Below are 15,809 nucleotides of genomic sequence, written 5' to 3' on the forward strand. Positions count from 1 at the left end.
CCACAAAAGAAATCTCAATAACAGACTGAAGTTTGTGGTGGTAATGTGAAAAAGTGTGAAAAGGTTATTTGTCTTCTCTTATTATATGATATTTCAAGTCAGTATAGCAGCCTCCTTGTACTTCGATTAAATGGTAAGACTGTGGGTCAGATCATAAACACTCATACTTTGTTGTGTGTGCTGAGATAATAGATCAACTCAAACACATGCACTGTCACAAAGACGTGTGTTTGTTCAAAGAAGAATCATAAATATTGATGTTGCTGTGCTGGCATATGAACATTGCGTCAGGTTTATCAATGGTTACAAAGATATAATCAGTGTTTTCAAAATGCTAATAAAATCCTAACAAAGTCCAATTTATTTATTAATAATAAATGTGTGTGGGCTCACTCAAACAAACAGGTGTGCATTATAACCTTGTATACCGTAGGCTGTTGAAACCTGTGCTGGGTGTTCACTCAGCAGGTTCCTCTGCAGTCTAAATTCCTGCAGACAGAAGCACCTGTCCCTGAAATGGCTGCTTAGTGGACTTTTGAAAAATGCCACCTGTTTTATCAGTACTCCAGGGATTGTCTAAGATGGAAAAGCAGAGGGACATCTTTAGCAAGAAGAGGAACCACTGTCACACAGCTGAGGGAGGGGTCACGAAGTATCTTTGAAGGTTTGAGACTAAAGAGCATTAAAGATGAACATAGATAGTAATAAGCAGGAAATGACATTGTAGAGCTTCATTGTGTTGTATCACTGAGATCTGTAAAAAAGAGAGTCCACAATCTTAAAAATTAATTGCATTCTGCAGAAATTACTTTTCTGCATACACACACTCTGTGAAGGAGCATGCATGAGGTTGTTTTCTGTCTTTTTAAGGCTTGTTAGGGTTCTAAACCTGGGAATGTAAGCCACTGGGTCATCAGCCCAAACAGACTGGTGCTGAGACAGGCCAGCTGTTCAGTTATTATGGTAGACAGGCATCTCTGAGCAGAGGAGCTGGCATTAGTAGTATATTGAGCTGCTTGCTTGTTTTGTACCACTCTCATTAAACATATCCATCCTAAGTCCCTAACCCATTTATTTGATTTCCTATGCAATTTCTTTCCTTGTAACTGTAAAAAAAAAAAAATAATAATCCATTATCTCATATTGTATTTGTGATGAGCGCATTTTTCCAGTAGACATAGTCTCCTTTCGAACATGTACCACCACACACTTGTCACATCAGCTAATTTGCTGTGTGTCTGGCTCTTTTTCCTGCACTCTTTCACTCCCACTCTCCCTCTTTCATTTAGGTGAGATTTCTCGAGCCTCTGCCTCCATTCTCTAGAGGTCAGTCTCTCTTGTCTGCACCTCGCCACAGAGAGTGGGCATTGAGGGAGCCTAGAGCTCAGCTCATTATTGCCCATGCTGGGCCTACAGAGGGCATGTCACTATGGAACACGTTAGGGTCTTCACAGCCAGCCATCAGAACCTTTTTTTGGTCTCCGTAAAAACTGTCTCACACCAATGAATTGTGTCCTTAGATTTTAGCCCCAGTCCTTTATATGCTTGTTGGAGTGTCTTCAAAGACAATATTTTGGTTTTGAGTTTAGTTACTTTTAAAGATTATAGCAGAAGAAATAAACTCAGAACAGACTAGTAATTATATGATGATCTATTTAAACAGCATACTCCATTGCACAATTTATACAGTGCTTTGTAAAAGTATTCATACCACTGTTCCTCTATTTGTCTGACTACAACTACAAAAATATTTTACTTGGAATTAATGCAATAGACCAACACAAAGAAGCACATGATTGTGATTTTCAATTCAGTCAATTCAATTCAACTCCATTCAATTCAATTCAATTCAATTTTATTACTAAAAACCTGAAAACAGTGATGGGCATTCCCTCACTTCACTACTTTGTGTTGGTCTATGATATCAATACCTAATCAAAAACAAATAGGTCTTTGTATGTAACATGTCAAAATGTGAAAAAGGTTAAGGGGTTATGAATAATTTGAAATGCACTATATATCAGTTACATTTGGTAGCAAATGATTTTTTCAAAGGAAGCAAACACACAAAATGTTGCATTCTGGCTATGATCGAGTTCTAAAGTAGACCTCTATAGTCCAAAAAATATGGAATAAGAATGCAAAAGATAAATCTATGTTTACTACTACAAGAATGCAAATTAAGTAATTTTGACTCACCTTCTCCTGGTACTGGCGCCGAGATGAGTCCAGAGACTGGATGAGTGCAGTGGCGTGGCCCACAAACATGGCGTAACAAGTAGCGCCCACAATCATGCTAAGAATGGTCAGCCAGACGTCTGTCATGCCCACTGGGGGGTACATGCCGTACCCAATGCATAACATGTGGCTCATAGCTTTGAAAAGTGCGTAAGAGTACTGCTGTCCCCACGTGTCGTTCTAAATGAAACAGAACAGGACAGGTGAGCTAGGTTGAATACATTAAAACAGCTCCTGGCTTGGGCTGTCTCAAATGATGGCATTGATTGCACATGAAAGGTCAGTTTTAACATCACAGCTACTCTCACTTGGGACAGAGCTACTGGCGGCTGCAACTTTCAAAGATTTTAGTTCAGTGGAGAGCAGCTGCCAGGGTAATACAGACTTAACAATATGCAAACATTTGGAGCCAGCAGATGTTTGGGCAGAAGCCTGAATGGGCAGAAAGAGAGAGAGAGACACTGCAGGCTCACATGCGATAAAGTAGCATAGGTACTTAGAAAAATTAGATTTTTGTGTGAGTTTTCTCATTTGTTGATAAATTGCCCCTATTTCCTTTGAATCCCAATGGTTGTTCATGGTAAATCAATATTAACTCTCTCCTGGGTGTGACATGTCCAAATTGCTTTCAAACTCATTTCCACTGAGGAAAAGCAAAGACAGACAGCAATTTTATCATTGCTTAGCTAAAAATGGTAAGAGTCAAATGATGGTCTATGCAAGACAACGGGGGAGTTATCTTTAAAATAAATCTTCAAAAAATGTGAATTGAACTTAAAAGGACTGAGCCTATCAGCACTCCCTTTCAGAAGATCAGAAAGACATATTTAGAAATAATTAGTCTGTGACACAAAACCTTTCTAAGTACCTAAATATGATAAGCGCTATAAATTCTGAAAACATGTATGATAACAGTTGATTTCTACAATATACTCCAAATATAGCAACATGAAAATAACCTATGAAAAGGCGTGCCATTTGAAGCCATTTCCAAAAGTGATATTTCTTTACATTTAAAAGATACGTTCATATTTCCCAAAAAAGTTAAAAGGTTTGATGGGAAAATGTTGTTTGCTTATAAAATGCACATTCTAGACATAAATGCAAATATTAACTATTAACCTGAAATATGTACTGAAATAATAACAGCGTTTTGTTCAGAGCTTCCTTCATAATTTTCATTTCATATTTTACACATTTCCAGACTCATATCTTTGAATTTACTAGTAGATTTAAGCTACTTTGGTGTCTAAGTCTAAATGTGCATAGTACATTTGAATTAATGATTTTTTTTTTTCCAAAAACACAAAAATAAAATACATTAAAATTTCATAACATCACATGTGTATATAATGCCAGACTAGTGGTTATAGGTTTAGGTCCTTGTCTGGAATCCATCACAAAGGACAAATATTTTTTAACACACTCCCTTGGTAATTAACATCAGTTCTCTTGCTTTGTTTCTGTCATTCAAGCAACGTCTGAAAAAAGCATGCTAAATTGCATGTTCTACATTTTGGTTCAGGGATTCGAATTATGTAATTTCACAAAATCATAAAATAATAAAAATCAGATGTGCAAAGCCTGTTATGAAGGCCACTACCATAAATGGTTAAAGAAAATGAGGTAAGGTTGTAAGAAAATGCTTAATCTAATCAAAATATAATACATCTTAACAATCATCTAAAACAAGTTGTATAGATTTTTCACCAGTATTTATTACAAGAAAATTAACATGTTATTATTTTTTGATTGTTTTAGACCAATATTACATTACTCTGTATGTGTATGTGTTTATCTATCCCGTCTTCTAGTTTTTAATATAATTTCCAGCAAGTTGACTTGGGTAATCAATCTCTGGGTAAACGTGTATGGTGCTCATGGCAAATAAAAAGGAGCATTAAACTGGATTAACACAAAATCTGCAATTTAGTTTTATGTAATTCCAATTAAATAGTTGCTAGTCTGATCTCAAGTGATGAAACGGTGCCTGAGCAGCAACTCCCACCTGACTTCAAATCTCTGCACAAATGAATGGAAGTACAACCAAAATTAGATAAAGTCTGAAACATCTGAAGGGAACAAGTTTTCTACTTGCGCCTATTGTGCAGCTTGAACATGAGCGAGGCAGACTCAGTGAAACAAGCGAGCCTGTCATGGAACCAGTGAGGTGTGGTGAATCACAATCATACCTTGAGAGACATAACTACCCATGTGACATCCGTTCTGGTACAGGGAGTTTAACTACAGCAGCTAAAGAGACACTGCTTAACAGAAATATATCACTTTGTGTGTGATAAATTTACAGTATTTAATATATGAGTTTCCCTCTGAATTGAATAACCAAAACAAAACAACCTTTCAATGACATTCAATTCAATGTTGTGATGTGCACCTGCATTAAACTGGGAGTTTTTTCTGGTCTAAATCTAACATCCGTCTGCCGAAAATATCAACATGATCTCCCTGAACTGTCCTGAGTGAGCATGTTGCTTTACAAAGTGATTTGATTAGATGGATAAGCTATACAATGTTCATTTTTGTGAAAAAGATGGTTAAAACAGATACCATTGGTATATGTGGACACTGCAGCGAATGCCAGAGAGCAACAAGCTAACAGACAGCACATGCTTTCTAGAAATGTCACCAAGGCACATATTCACTTATGCAGTCTTTTATTCCATTACACAAAGACCTGAAGATGGCCATGATAGCTCTTATATTGATGTGTATTGGTAAGTTATCAGTCAGGGAGCCTGTTTTATTTAAGACTTGGACCTTCCGTCTTCTTCTTCTATACCGATTTTTCCATGGAATAAGACTTGGACCTATGTTGTTTAAATTGAGGCCTGTTCATCTTTAATTACAGAACCTGAAAAATAACACTCAGTGCTCACATAGGGCTGTCAGCAGTGACACTGAACATGCATAAACTACTTAAAAGGAGCTCTTTAACTAGACAGATTTTAGCAAAGGCTCCATTTCAAGTCTTATATTTTTTCTTAACATATTTCTAAATGTTCTTATGTTATAAAAACATTTAGAAACTAAAACTAAGTGCAGGCACAAGCACATGCACAGCTCAATGGTAAAGGTTATATTAATAAGGGCTGCCGGTACTGAGAAATATATGTTCCAGAAACACAAAATTCTCGCAAAATGGTCTAGAGCTCCTAAAAATATAGTCATCAACAAATTAAATAAATGTCTACCAGTGCAGCAGATAAACCTATTTAATTTGGGGTTTAACATGATAGATATGCATTGCAGTCTTTCCCAGGAAGCTAAAGGGGTTTTAGTGCAGTAATTACTGGAGGTGATGGATAAGATAAGACTTGAGTGTAATCTGATTTGAACAGGGCATACAAGTCTGTGCAGGAAGAGCACTTACCACCATCTTATTTTTGGACACCCAGCAGTCAGCTGGGAAGTCCTGCAGCATGGGCACCAGGAACTGCAGGCAGCCATCCCAGTGACAGAGCAACAGCATCATACCGATGAGGTTGACTATCCGCACCATGGCACTGGCCAGGTCATAGGTCATGTGGAAGATCTAAAAAAAATGAAGGCAGGATATGAGTCAAACAGCTGACTGTCAATCCCACTGTACACTGTAAAGTTATCATGCCTTGCAAAAGTATTTTATTGCCTTGAATCCTCCATGTTTTTCTCATTAGAAACACAAACACCAGTGTATTTTATGGATTTTTGAGTGACTGATGAATTAGTGCATATTTGTAAAAAAAAGGAAGAGGACACATGGTTTTGAATATGTTGTTTTTGTCTTCTTTTTTATCTAGTCTGTGTGAAATTTTCTGCTATATTTTATTTCTGTACACCTCTTAAACCGGAGTTTCCATGGGCCTTTGCAATTGTGTCATGTTCCCATTTTCTGATGGTGGATTCAACAGTGCATCCGTGAATCCGTCTGGTCTCAAATACCGTTTGATAATCTGACCCTGTTTTAAACAATCTTATCACTGACCTCTCTTCATAATGCTTCATGTTAAACTAACGTCCTCTAACAAACCTCACAAAGCAAGGATAGTATGAACAATGTTCATACTACCATAAGGCCTGATGCAGTTCTCCTCTCCACACATGAAAGTAAGATCATTGTAGCGGGACTTGCAGTACCTTAGGAGAAAGTATGTGATGAGTGATACAAAGGTCTGATACAGGACTTCATAGATATAGGCTGGCAAACCTGAATTATACCTAGTCGAGATAGGATGCAAAGGTTTCCCTGCCCAATCAGCCTGAAAGCCACCAACAGCAATGGGACTGACCAGAAGTGAGCGGATGAAGGTGGTCCGAAGAGTAAAAGAGGCAGCATATCCAGTTGGATGCCAGAAGCAGGGTAAATAACAGCTACTCATCACTGCTGACCCAGGAGAGCGTTTTGCGACAAAACACCCAATATTTGGCACTCATCTGATAACACAACGTTCTGGCTAAAGGCTGCAGCCAGAATGACAGAGGGAGAAATATCCCAGGATGTATGCAATCACTATAATTTTTATTCCAAGACATAATTATGTTCTACTTTACATTGGTCTATCGCCTAAAATCCCCTCCAACAAAAATTATTTTTGGTTGAAATACAACAAAAAGAAAAACATTGTCAACTTTAAACCAGATTTATTTTTCTATCTCAACAAGCAACATAATGTCCTCTGGGTCTATTTTTACAGATGACCGCTGATGCTTTAATTAAACAACGGTTAAGTTAACCTGTAGAAAAAAATAACTGTTCAACAGAAAATGAGCTGGTGAAAGCAGATGTGGAGAGTACATTTGGGATGATGGGCAAACAGTTCTGGGACCACAGCTTTACCTTCCAGGGCTGCTGAATCACTCTTATCATCAGCTGCTCAGCAAAGCCTGACAATAGTACAAGTAGAGGTGCATGTGCTCCTGGGGTGATTGCTTTCGCTAGGCTTGTTAATCCTTGTGATAAACATGCTTATAACACACTGCAGGACTTCTAGACTTTAATGGCCTACAACATTCAAAGGCTTTTAATCCCATTGAAGACCACACGGTGCACTGCGAACCCCTCTGCTTCTTATTAAAATCCACTCCGTGCCTTTAAAGGGCTTGTGAGTGAGAAGAGATATTCCACCTTCACTTTGTTGCTCAGCAGTAGGTGATAGTTATGAAGGAAGGAGAAGGTGTCCTCACCACAGGCGTTTAATCTCAGTCCTTGTGTGTAAATGTTTCGGTTATTTTTTGTTTCCAGCTGAATTCCCAAAGATGTAAACGAGCAACTGTGTGTTCTCTCTATGGTCGTGTGAAGGCTGACACAAGTGTTTCTAAGTGTGGGTACTGCTGCAACATTAAATCACATTAATTTATTTCTGGTAATAAACTACAATGCAGTAAGAGGTGCTTTCAGGGAAATGGACACTTGAACTATAGACACTTGAACTGCTTAATTTTCCACAGTTTTTGTTTGAGTGCATAGAAAATGTACACTTGTTTTTTGTTTCTCCAGGCAGCCAACCTCTTATATTACTTAGACAAATACATTATTGTCACTAATCCACTGTGTTGTGTGATGTCTAAATTCCTCAAGGAGCTGTAATGGAATTCCATAACATTAAAGTGTTAAATTCCCTCAGTGGTAAATTAATAAAACATGAAGTGCCCCTCTCCATCTTGTGCACTGATACATTTTTCATTTGTGAAATCATATTTCCAGCCAGGAAAAGAAACACACTCTCCTTTTAAATCTATGGAGAAAAAAAAAGCTATTTTGTCTTAGCTATTTCTAAGACAAAAATGCTTCTCTATATAAAAGCAGTAAGTTAGATTTAAGGAAGGATGCATTTGAGATTTAATGTGCCTGTAAACGGTCTACATATTCTTCCAGTTATAGAAACCTTTGCTCCTGTGTAAAACACATTTTTTGGATATATATACTTTTGTTCCTGGACTTAAGATTTTTACATATCAAGCCTTAATTAAATAAATGCAGCATTTAGCATCATACATTTTGAGGCCTATTCCGAACCAAAAGCTTAAGATTCAGACCGTCAATATGGAAAACTTTGACTGTGTTTTTAATTGCTTTAAAGATGTCAAGGATGGAACAGATAATGTTCTTACTGTATCAATTCTGGCTCTCTTGTGTATCTTGCCTTACTGTTTTAGAAAACACCTTAAGCCATGACCAAGACACTTTCTGTCCGTGTCTGTGTGATTTCTGAAAAGACGAGGTAGGGTGGGGTTAATGTCAAACTACGCCTCTGAGTCACCAAGTGAGGTAAGCCAGCTTGACAATATAACTTAAGAGGACAGATGGTCTGCGCAACTAACTGGCTGTTGGACTAAAAAAAAAAAAAAAACACGGGGCTGTTACAATGCAGGGAGTCATTTGGCACACATCAGTTCTCGCAATTAACAGACACTGGACAGACCTGAGGTGTGTGAGAACATATAACAGATCACTGGATTTCAGCCATGTGTAGTTTTCTTTATTGATGCTTGGAAAAAAAATAAACGGTAAAGCCACTACAAGCTGTAGCTTCTCTCAGCAGCACATGCCCATTGGGAAAAGGAAAAATAACAGAGGCATATTTTTTTGATGCAAGACAAATCATTGTGTTTAACCCTTTAGAAAGGGAGATGCCCAACACATTTTATGTGTAGCGCTCTATATTACACTTGCTGAATTCCACTACATTCCTTACAGTGGTTCTATGATGCCGACTTCATGTACAAAAGCTCATTTGGGAAGAAGGGGAAGAGTTTTGTCTTACTATAGGAAAACTGTTGATTTGACTCTCATTTCTTGTGTATCATTGTAAGAATCCAATTTGAATAAAAAGTTAACTCCGACTGCACTGTTCAATTGTTAGTATTAATTGGAATGTATGTACCTGACTGTTGTGAAGTGCCTCGAGAAAACATGTGTTGTGAATTGGCGCTATATACATAAACTAAATTGAATTGAATATGTGTGTGTGTGTTTGGGAGTGTGGATGAGACAATGTGATTCGCAGTGTAGGTCATCAGTTATGCCCGTTCCACTGGCTTTTAGGCCGCCTCCACTCCACTCACCCGCTTCGCGAGTGTTTCCATTGCTGTTTTTCCCGTACAGATACCAACTTTTTTTCGTCCCTGCTCCGAAGCAGGTATGACCAGGGCTGAATAGGGACTACATGTGATATGAGCAGATTGCTGTTCACTGATTGGCCATGAGACCAGGAGAAATGAGAGTTTTCGAAGAAGTAGTGCAGGAAAAAGTTGATAAAACTCAAGTTGAACTACAATAATATTAAGTACCACAATGGCTGAAGTGGGTCAAACCTAAATATAATTGTACTATTTACAAATTATAAACCATGCCTGAGTAAGACCAGTAAGATTTCTTTTTATGGGCCCAAAATCCCTGGCGGACCCTCTTGTCCAGCATTCAGAATTGTTGGCCGAGTGCTGAGAAGAAGCCCAAGAGATTTACTGTACTTTCACAAGTGGAGCATTACGGCTAACGCTCTAATGCTGCGCTTAATTAATATAAAAAATACTTTATAAGAAAAAAAAAAAAAAAAAGAGAGAGGTTGGGCAAAAAGAAAAAAAGGAGGGAAGGAGAAAAGAATAGAGCAGAGAAAAAGGATGAGGAGAATACTAGGGTGCTGCAGCGACGAGCTCACAGGCCCTGCAGTCGTCTATGCCGGAGCAGATGCAGCCATGGACCCAGAGACCCAAGACCCTTGGGCACATCACCCCTCAAGCAGAGGCCTGACAGAGCCAGGGAGTCCAGGACCCAGCAAACAGCCATCAGGAGTGAACCAGCACACACCAAAGCACCCAGCTCCAAACATCAAGAACCACAAATACACCAGCGGGCAGAGACACCAGCCACCGGTGTCGGGGTGTGGCGAGGAGGAAATAGGCCCCACATATATAACACATTCTTGGATAAACAATAATATAAACATTATTTGTATTTTGTTTATGGATGCTTATATTTTTATTTTATTTTTTACGTTTATAATGGGAAAATATTAAAAACCTGGCCAATTTTGAGAACTTAACCACACCGTTTCTTGCATCAAATATTAACTGTCACTAACCACATTTTCTGAAAAGCTGAGTTCACTTTCATTAGCTAAATGCATGTTTAAATCCTAGAATTAAGAACTCTCTTTCATAGAGCCTCTCCGACAACATGAAGTTGACTCCAGCAAACCACAGTGAGAACCATTATCCCCGAATGGAGAAATCATGGAACAGTGGTGAACTTTTCATAGTGTTTAGTCCAGGAACTCATTAAAGAATCATTCAAGAGTTTCACAAAAGAACCCAGAACAACATCTAAATATTCCGGTCTGTTAAGGATTGTCCTGTGAATACCAGCCCAGTAAGACGATGGTATTAGGACAGAATAGAAAGGTGTGAGACAAGCTCTGGCATTATTGAACAGCATAAACTCTGCACATATATGGAATGAATTCACACAATTTCTTAAAATACAAGAATTTATTAACAAAAATAAGTCAACTCAAAGTCAAACATATTTCAATCAACAAACTCTTTACTATGCTAAAACAATCCAACTAAACTACCAAGCAGAATTAAAGAATAATGAAGACTAATGGGCTATGTACAATATAAACAAGTTGATTAAAGATGATTAGAAATCATGACCAAAAAGAGTGATGCAACATTACCATGCAATGTTTATGTTTGAGAACCAAGGATTATCTTGAAGAATCTGGAAGTGAAGTTAAGTAGAAAATAATCAGCAACATTTAGACAACCCTTCACAATGCAAGATCAGATTAAATATTATTTTAATAAAATAATGTTTTAAATAATTATCTGCTGAATAAAACCAACCTCCTGGATTCTCAACAGTGTCTAATTAACTGCCTTTATTTATTAAAATAATATTTGAAGAAATATTATTAAGGGAGTATTTTGGAAAAGAGCCAAATCTTTCTGGAGAAATGGGGCTTAATGGTGTTTACTTAGTTATCAACTCTTGCAAATGATGTTCAGGGACTATTATTCACTAGCTTGAAAACTAACAACCTTTCTGTTGACTGGCCTTAATGCTAGCACACGTGTTCTTACCGGCTGGCCGTTGGGCTAACAAAGAAGCTAGCTAAAGTGCTAAGCTAGAAGATAGCTTAGCATCAAAATCAACACATACCTTTAAAATACCAGGGTTAAAATGCATAAGCGCGGACGGCGCGTTATGAGCAATGTTCTGGTTAAAACCACCCTTTAAATAAAGTTTATCTGAACTTTAAAACATACAAAGAACACGGAACCGGCGCGTGCCGTAGCTAGCCCACTAGCACTAAAGATCGCCAGGTTCCACAAAACAAACTTCATAGAATGAAAACGTTTAGATCATTTCATCCTAACTGTTAATCTGCCCACACCTAACCTCTGACCATGGTGAGTAAACGTTGTCCAAGGGCGATGAAGTTCGAATAAACGTCCACAGTCAACAAGCGGTTGGTTTTCAGCTAACCTCTGCGTTCGCTCTGTGAGCAATAGCGTTAGCTCCGGAGGGCTGGGCGGCTGTTCGGTACCGTAACACGGTAGTGCAAGCCGTAGTCCGTCCTTGCGGCTCGGCTTGTAGAAACAGCTTCTCCACCGGGATCTCTCCTCGATACAGTTTTGCTTCTGTGGGGCCTCGGAGAGAAAATGTAAGCAACTCTTACACCTTAATTTCCCCGTTCATGAATGAAAATACCGGATAAACAGACAGTATTTCAATCTACTTAACTTTGCATATGATCGATGATCGTATGGCTTTGGATACAGTTGAATTTAAAAGACATCAGCGCGCTTTCCTCTCCTATCCGGTTCCTCTGGAAGGCCGCGTGGAAGAGAAAGATTTGTGGAAAGGTGGGGGCTTTTATTTGGGTAATGGCGCCACAGGAAGTCCGCAGTTACCCCCTTTCCTGGCTGTGCTGGAAGAAGGTTAATGCACTTTATTTTGAAAAGTTCCAGGAAAGTATGTACCGGAATTTTAGTGTTGAAACCCATGGCTGTGGTCCCAACAAGCTGTAATCAGTTCAAATACTGCAGGAACACTCTTTTTGTTGTAAAAAAGGAAGTTTGTCTTTTTCAGGCACAGGTTTTTTGTGTCTTTCAGTAACAACATAACCTGCATGTGAATACAACCACAATAACATCAATCTGCATGCAGTTTGTGTATGCACATTGCAAGGGAATGCAATAACGAACATGGCGGCACAAAGATGATGATGGATTGCTTACTACTTTCTTTTAATTGATAAGAACACAAGGCGGGCATAGCTATATTACCATCAGCATTCACATGCAAGCTTTGATTGATGAGGGTACAGACATAAACACAGCAGTTTGTGACAGAAAATGCTTAGGCTTAGGCTTTTTTCACAGGCTGTGCTGCTGTTGGCCACATGCAGACCAGCCTTGTTGGTGTATTGATGTACAATTTGTAAACCAAATACTACAAACTAAATTGGCTATGAAAGAATCATCTTTCATTATTATCATATAACTATGTTGCAATCTTCTTCAAGAGCTTCAAAAGACCAAACTTTACTGCGGCCTCCGTTTAGATTTGGACCAGAACAAATAACGAGGTTAAAATTAAATCTTTCAGCATTTTAGATTCAACTAGATGTAAGGTGTAAGCTACTTAGGCAACCAAACAAAATAAGTTACAATTTTCAGACCCTAAAAAAATGATGATGGATGCTTCCCTTTGTCGTTGTGTTTCTGGATGATACTTTATATGGAAAGAAAAATAACTGCTATAATATCTCTGCACAACAATGTCTATCTATTATAGCATTCTTCTATTCATATATATTGCAGAGAATCATATATGTTGTAGAGATATTATCAGATAACACGTCTAAAAGAGAGACAGGTGTGCTTAATGCTAGTACATCATTCATTCATAGTTCAATAAAGTTTAAAAAGTTTGTGTTTCCTCCAATAAAAAAATCAATATGGCAGTAAGAAGCATATTAATTTAGTACCCGTAAAGGTGCTTCAGAACTGTGAAAACCAACATGCTGTGGTCTTCACACAAATACTTAAACTTCTCTCTTTCACAATTCAAATTTCCTTCCTGTTTGAAATCCTCTACCATTGTACCTGTGCCAAAAAAGCCTGCCACCGACAATGATCTTAACAGCTACAGGATAATGATGTGCTTTTAGAGTGATTCTGCAGCCCGTCAAAACCAGCCTAAAAGCCAACTTTGACCCTAGTCAACATGTATACCGTGCCAGCAGATCTACTCAGGATGCCATTGCCATGGCAGTACATACAATATAATACAAATGCACATCAAAGTGTTAGATTTCTGTTTGTAAAAACAAAAGTAAACCATCTATGATTTTCTTTACACTTCTTTGTGTTGGTTTTTTGCATGAAGTTCCAAGGTTTAAAATTTGTTCATATTAGCTACATTTCCTATATTTATTCTTATGGTCAGCTTAAGGAAGTCCTAATCATTATGGTTGTCTCTTTACAAAGGTTCCCTGGCATTCATAAAAAACACGATCAAGAACAGTATAAACTCATGCATGCCTTAGTGTTATTTTCAATCATGTGCTGTTATAGTAAATTCATGGAGCAGACTTATGCCAGAGGTTAGATTTCCAACTGTAAATACCTCTTGGTAAATGCCACACTCATGCATTCTGTCACTGTGGACGAAGCACATGTGGAGAATGAGAAGCAGGCCTGGGAATGGACCACAGGGAACACCCTTCCATCATCTGTCTAAACAGGCCTGGAGGGTTCAAATCACAAAACCCACAGATTCCACCTCAAACAGGGATGCAACAATGGGTTGTGCTAGATTACATATTGGGATGTAGTAGTTGTTTTTTTTAAGCAAGTCCATTGTGGGTATTCATAACACACAAAGCTCATTCAAAGTGTCGAGGAGCTGTCAATGTAGCTGAAAAGCCTCATTGTCAACTCTATAATAGCCCATTAGGTCTATTATTGCTGTTTTGCTTATCTGTGAAATACCAGTCCTTGAGTTAAGGTAATGGGTCATTGAGTGGGGAGCTGATTAGCCGATCTGCCTTATTTAAATATTTTGTATGGAATTACTGGGCGGAAACGAAAGGCGCTTCACTCGCTCTCTCTGTGGACACCATGGACTTCAGCAATTCAGAGTTTTGTTTGGTTCTTCATACCCGATGCACAAAGCCACTAGGGCGAGCAGCATCACACATCTCAATAATCAATACTGGCAATTTTGATGGAGATATATTTTTTTAAAATAAAAAAAAACAGGATGTGTTAAACTAGCTACACTTCATGCATCTCAGTTCATTTAGCTGCATATTGTATCATTAACTACAGTTCCTATTGAAAGTTTTGATACCTTCATTTTTTTGCATTTTGTCTATTATAATCTCAATCTTCAATGCATTTTATAGGGATATTACATGATAGAACAACAGAAAGTAGTATGATACACAGAAGCATGGTATTCAGTTTTTTCCAATATAAATCAGCAGCATGCACGTGTATTCAGCCCCCTCTGAATCAATACTTTAAATAATCGCCTTAGGCATATTAAAGCTGCAAGTTTATTCCCTACCATCTTTGCACATCTATAGTAGAGAGAAAATTTTGCTCATTCTCCTTCTTAAAATTCATTAATCTCGAGAAGATGGGGTCTTCAGTGAACATTAGTTTTCAACTCTTGCCAAAGAATCTCAATTGGTTTAATAGCTAGGACTTTGAGCTTTGATTTTAACCATTCAATTGCAGCTGATGTCTACTTAATGTTGTTATCATGTTGAAAGGAACCTTCACCTTCCAGAATTTTCCAGCCTCCCCGTATGTTTGCTGTGTCCCTTACACTGATTGTGGTAAACTCCAAAGGGGGAATTCTTAAGAATTTCTTTAAAGAATTAAGTAATCTTGCCACTGTTGCATAGAGGATGGATTTGTGGTGTACACAAATAACCACTGTCTTGTCGACTGATTCAACAGGCTTTTTTGCTGCTTCTCTGAATAATGCTTTCTTTGCCTGACCAAAGAGAATTGGTTGAGGTTGATGACAACTTGATTTGGAGTTGTATCAAATTAAGTCTGAAATATTGCCTTACAACCTAACCCTGCTTTAAGCTTGTCTACAACTCTTTCCCTGACCTGTCTGGTGTGTTCATTGGTCTTCATGATCCTGTTTGTTTACTAATGTTCTCTCACAAACCCCTGAGGCTTTCACAGAACAACAGTATTCATACTGACATTATATTGTGCAGAGGTAAACTTGATTTACTGAAAACTTTGACTTCTGAAATCAGTTGGCTGGGTTTATTTTCCACCCTTTCTCAGGACCTGAGGTGGTCATCACACATAGACACTGTTCAGAAGAAGGCCCAGCAGAGACTGTAGCCCCTGTGTCAACTCGGAAAGTACAACCTTCCACAGGAGCTACTGATCATCTTGTACATTGCCATCATTCAGTCTGTTTTGTGCTCATCCATCTCTGTGTGGTTTGACTCATCAACAAAACAGGACAATTCCAAACTGCAGCAAACAATTTGATCTGCAGAGAGGATCATCAGGGCTGACCTTCC

General features: G+C 38.3%; 1 protein-coding gene across 1 annotated transcript in view; it reads right to left on the bottom strand.

Annotated features, from left to right (window-relative positions):
* Nucleotides 1-15,809, bottom strand: part of hcn4 (hyperpolarization activated cyclic nucleotide-gated potassium channel 4) — a 118,541-nt gene that overhangs the window by 52,238 nt on the left and 50,494 nt on the right. Inside the window, exons 3-4 of the mRNA XM_047362542.1 lie at nt 5,630-5,791; nt 2,200-2,418 (exon numbers count right to left, since the gene is read on the bottom strand). Of these exons, the coding sequence (XP_047218498.1) occupies nt 2,200-2,418; nt 5,630-5,791 (381 nt within the window). The remainder of the gene's footprint in view (nt 1-2,199; nt 2,419-5,629; nt 5,792-15,809) is intronic.

The sequence above is a fragment of the Girardinichthys multiradiatus genome, chromosome 4, assembly GCF_021462225.1.
Source record: "Girardinichthys multiradiatus isolate DD_20200921_A chromosome 4, DD_fGirMul_XY1, whole genome shotgun sequence".
NCBI classification, from domain to species: Eukaryota; Metazoa; Chordata; class Actinopteri; order Cyprinodontiformes; family Goodeidae; genus Girardinichthys; species Girardinichthys multiradiatus.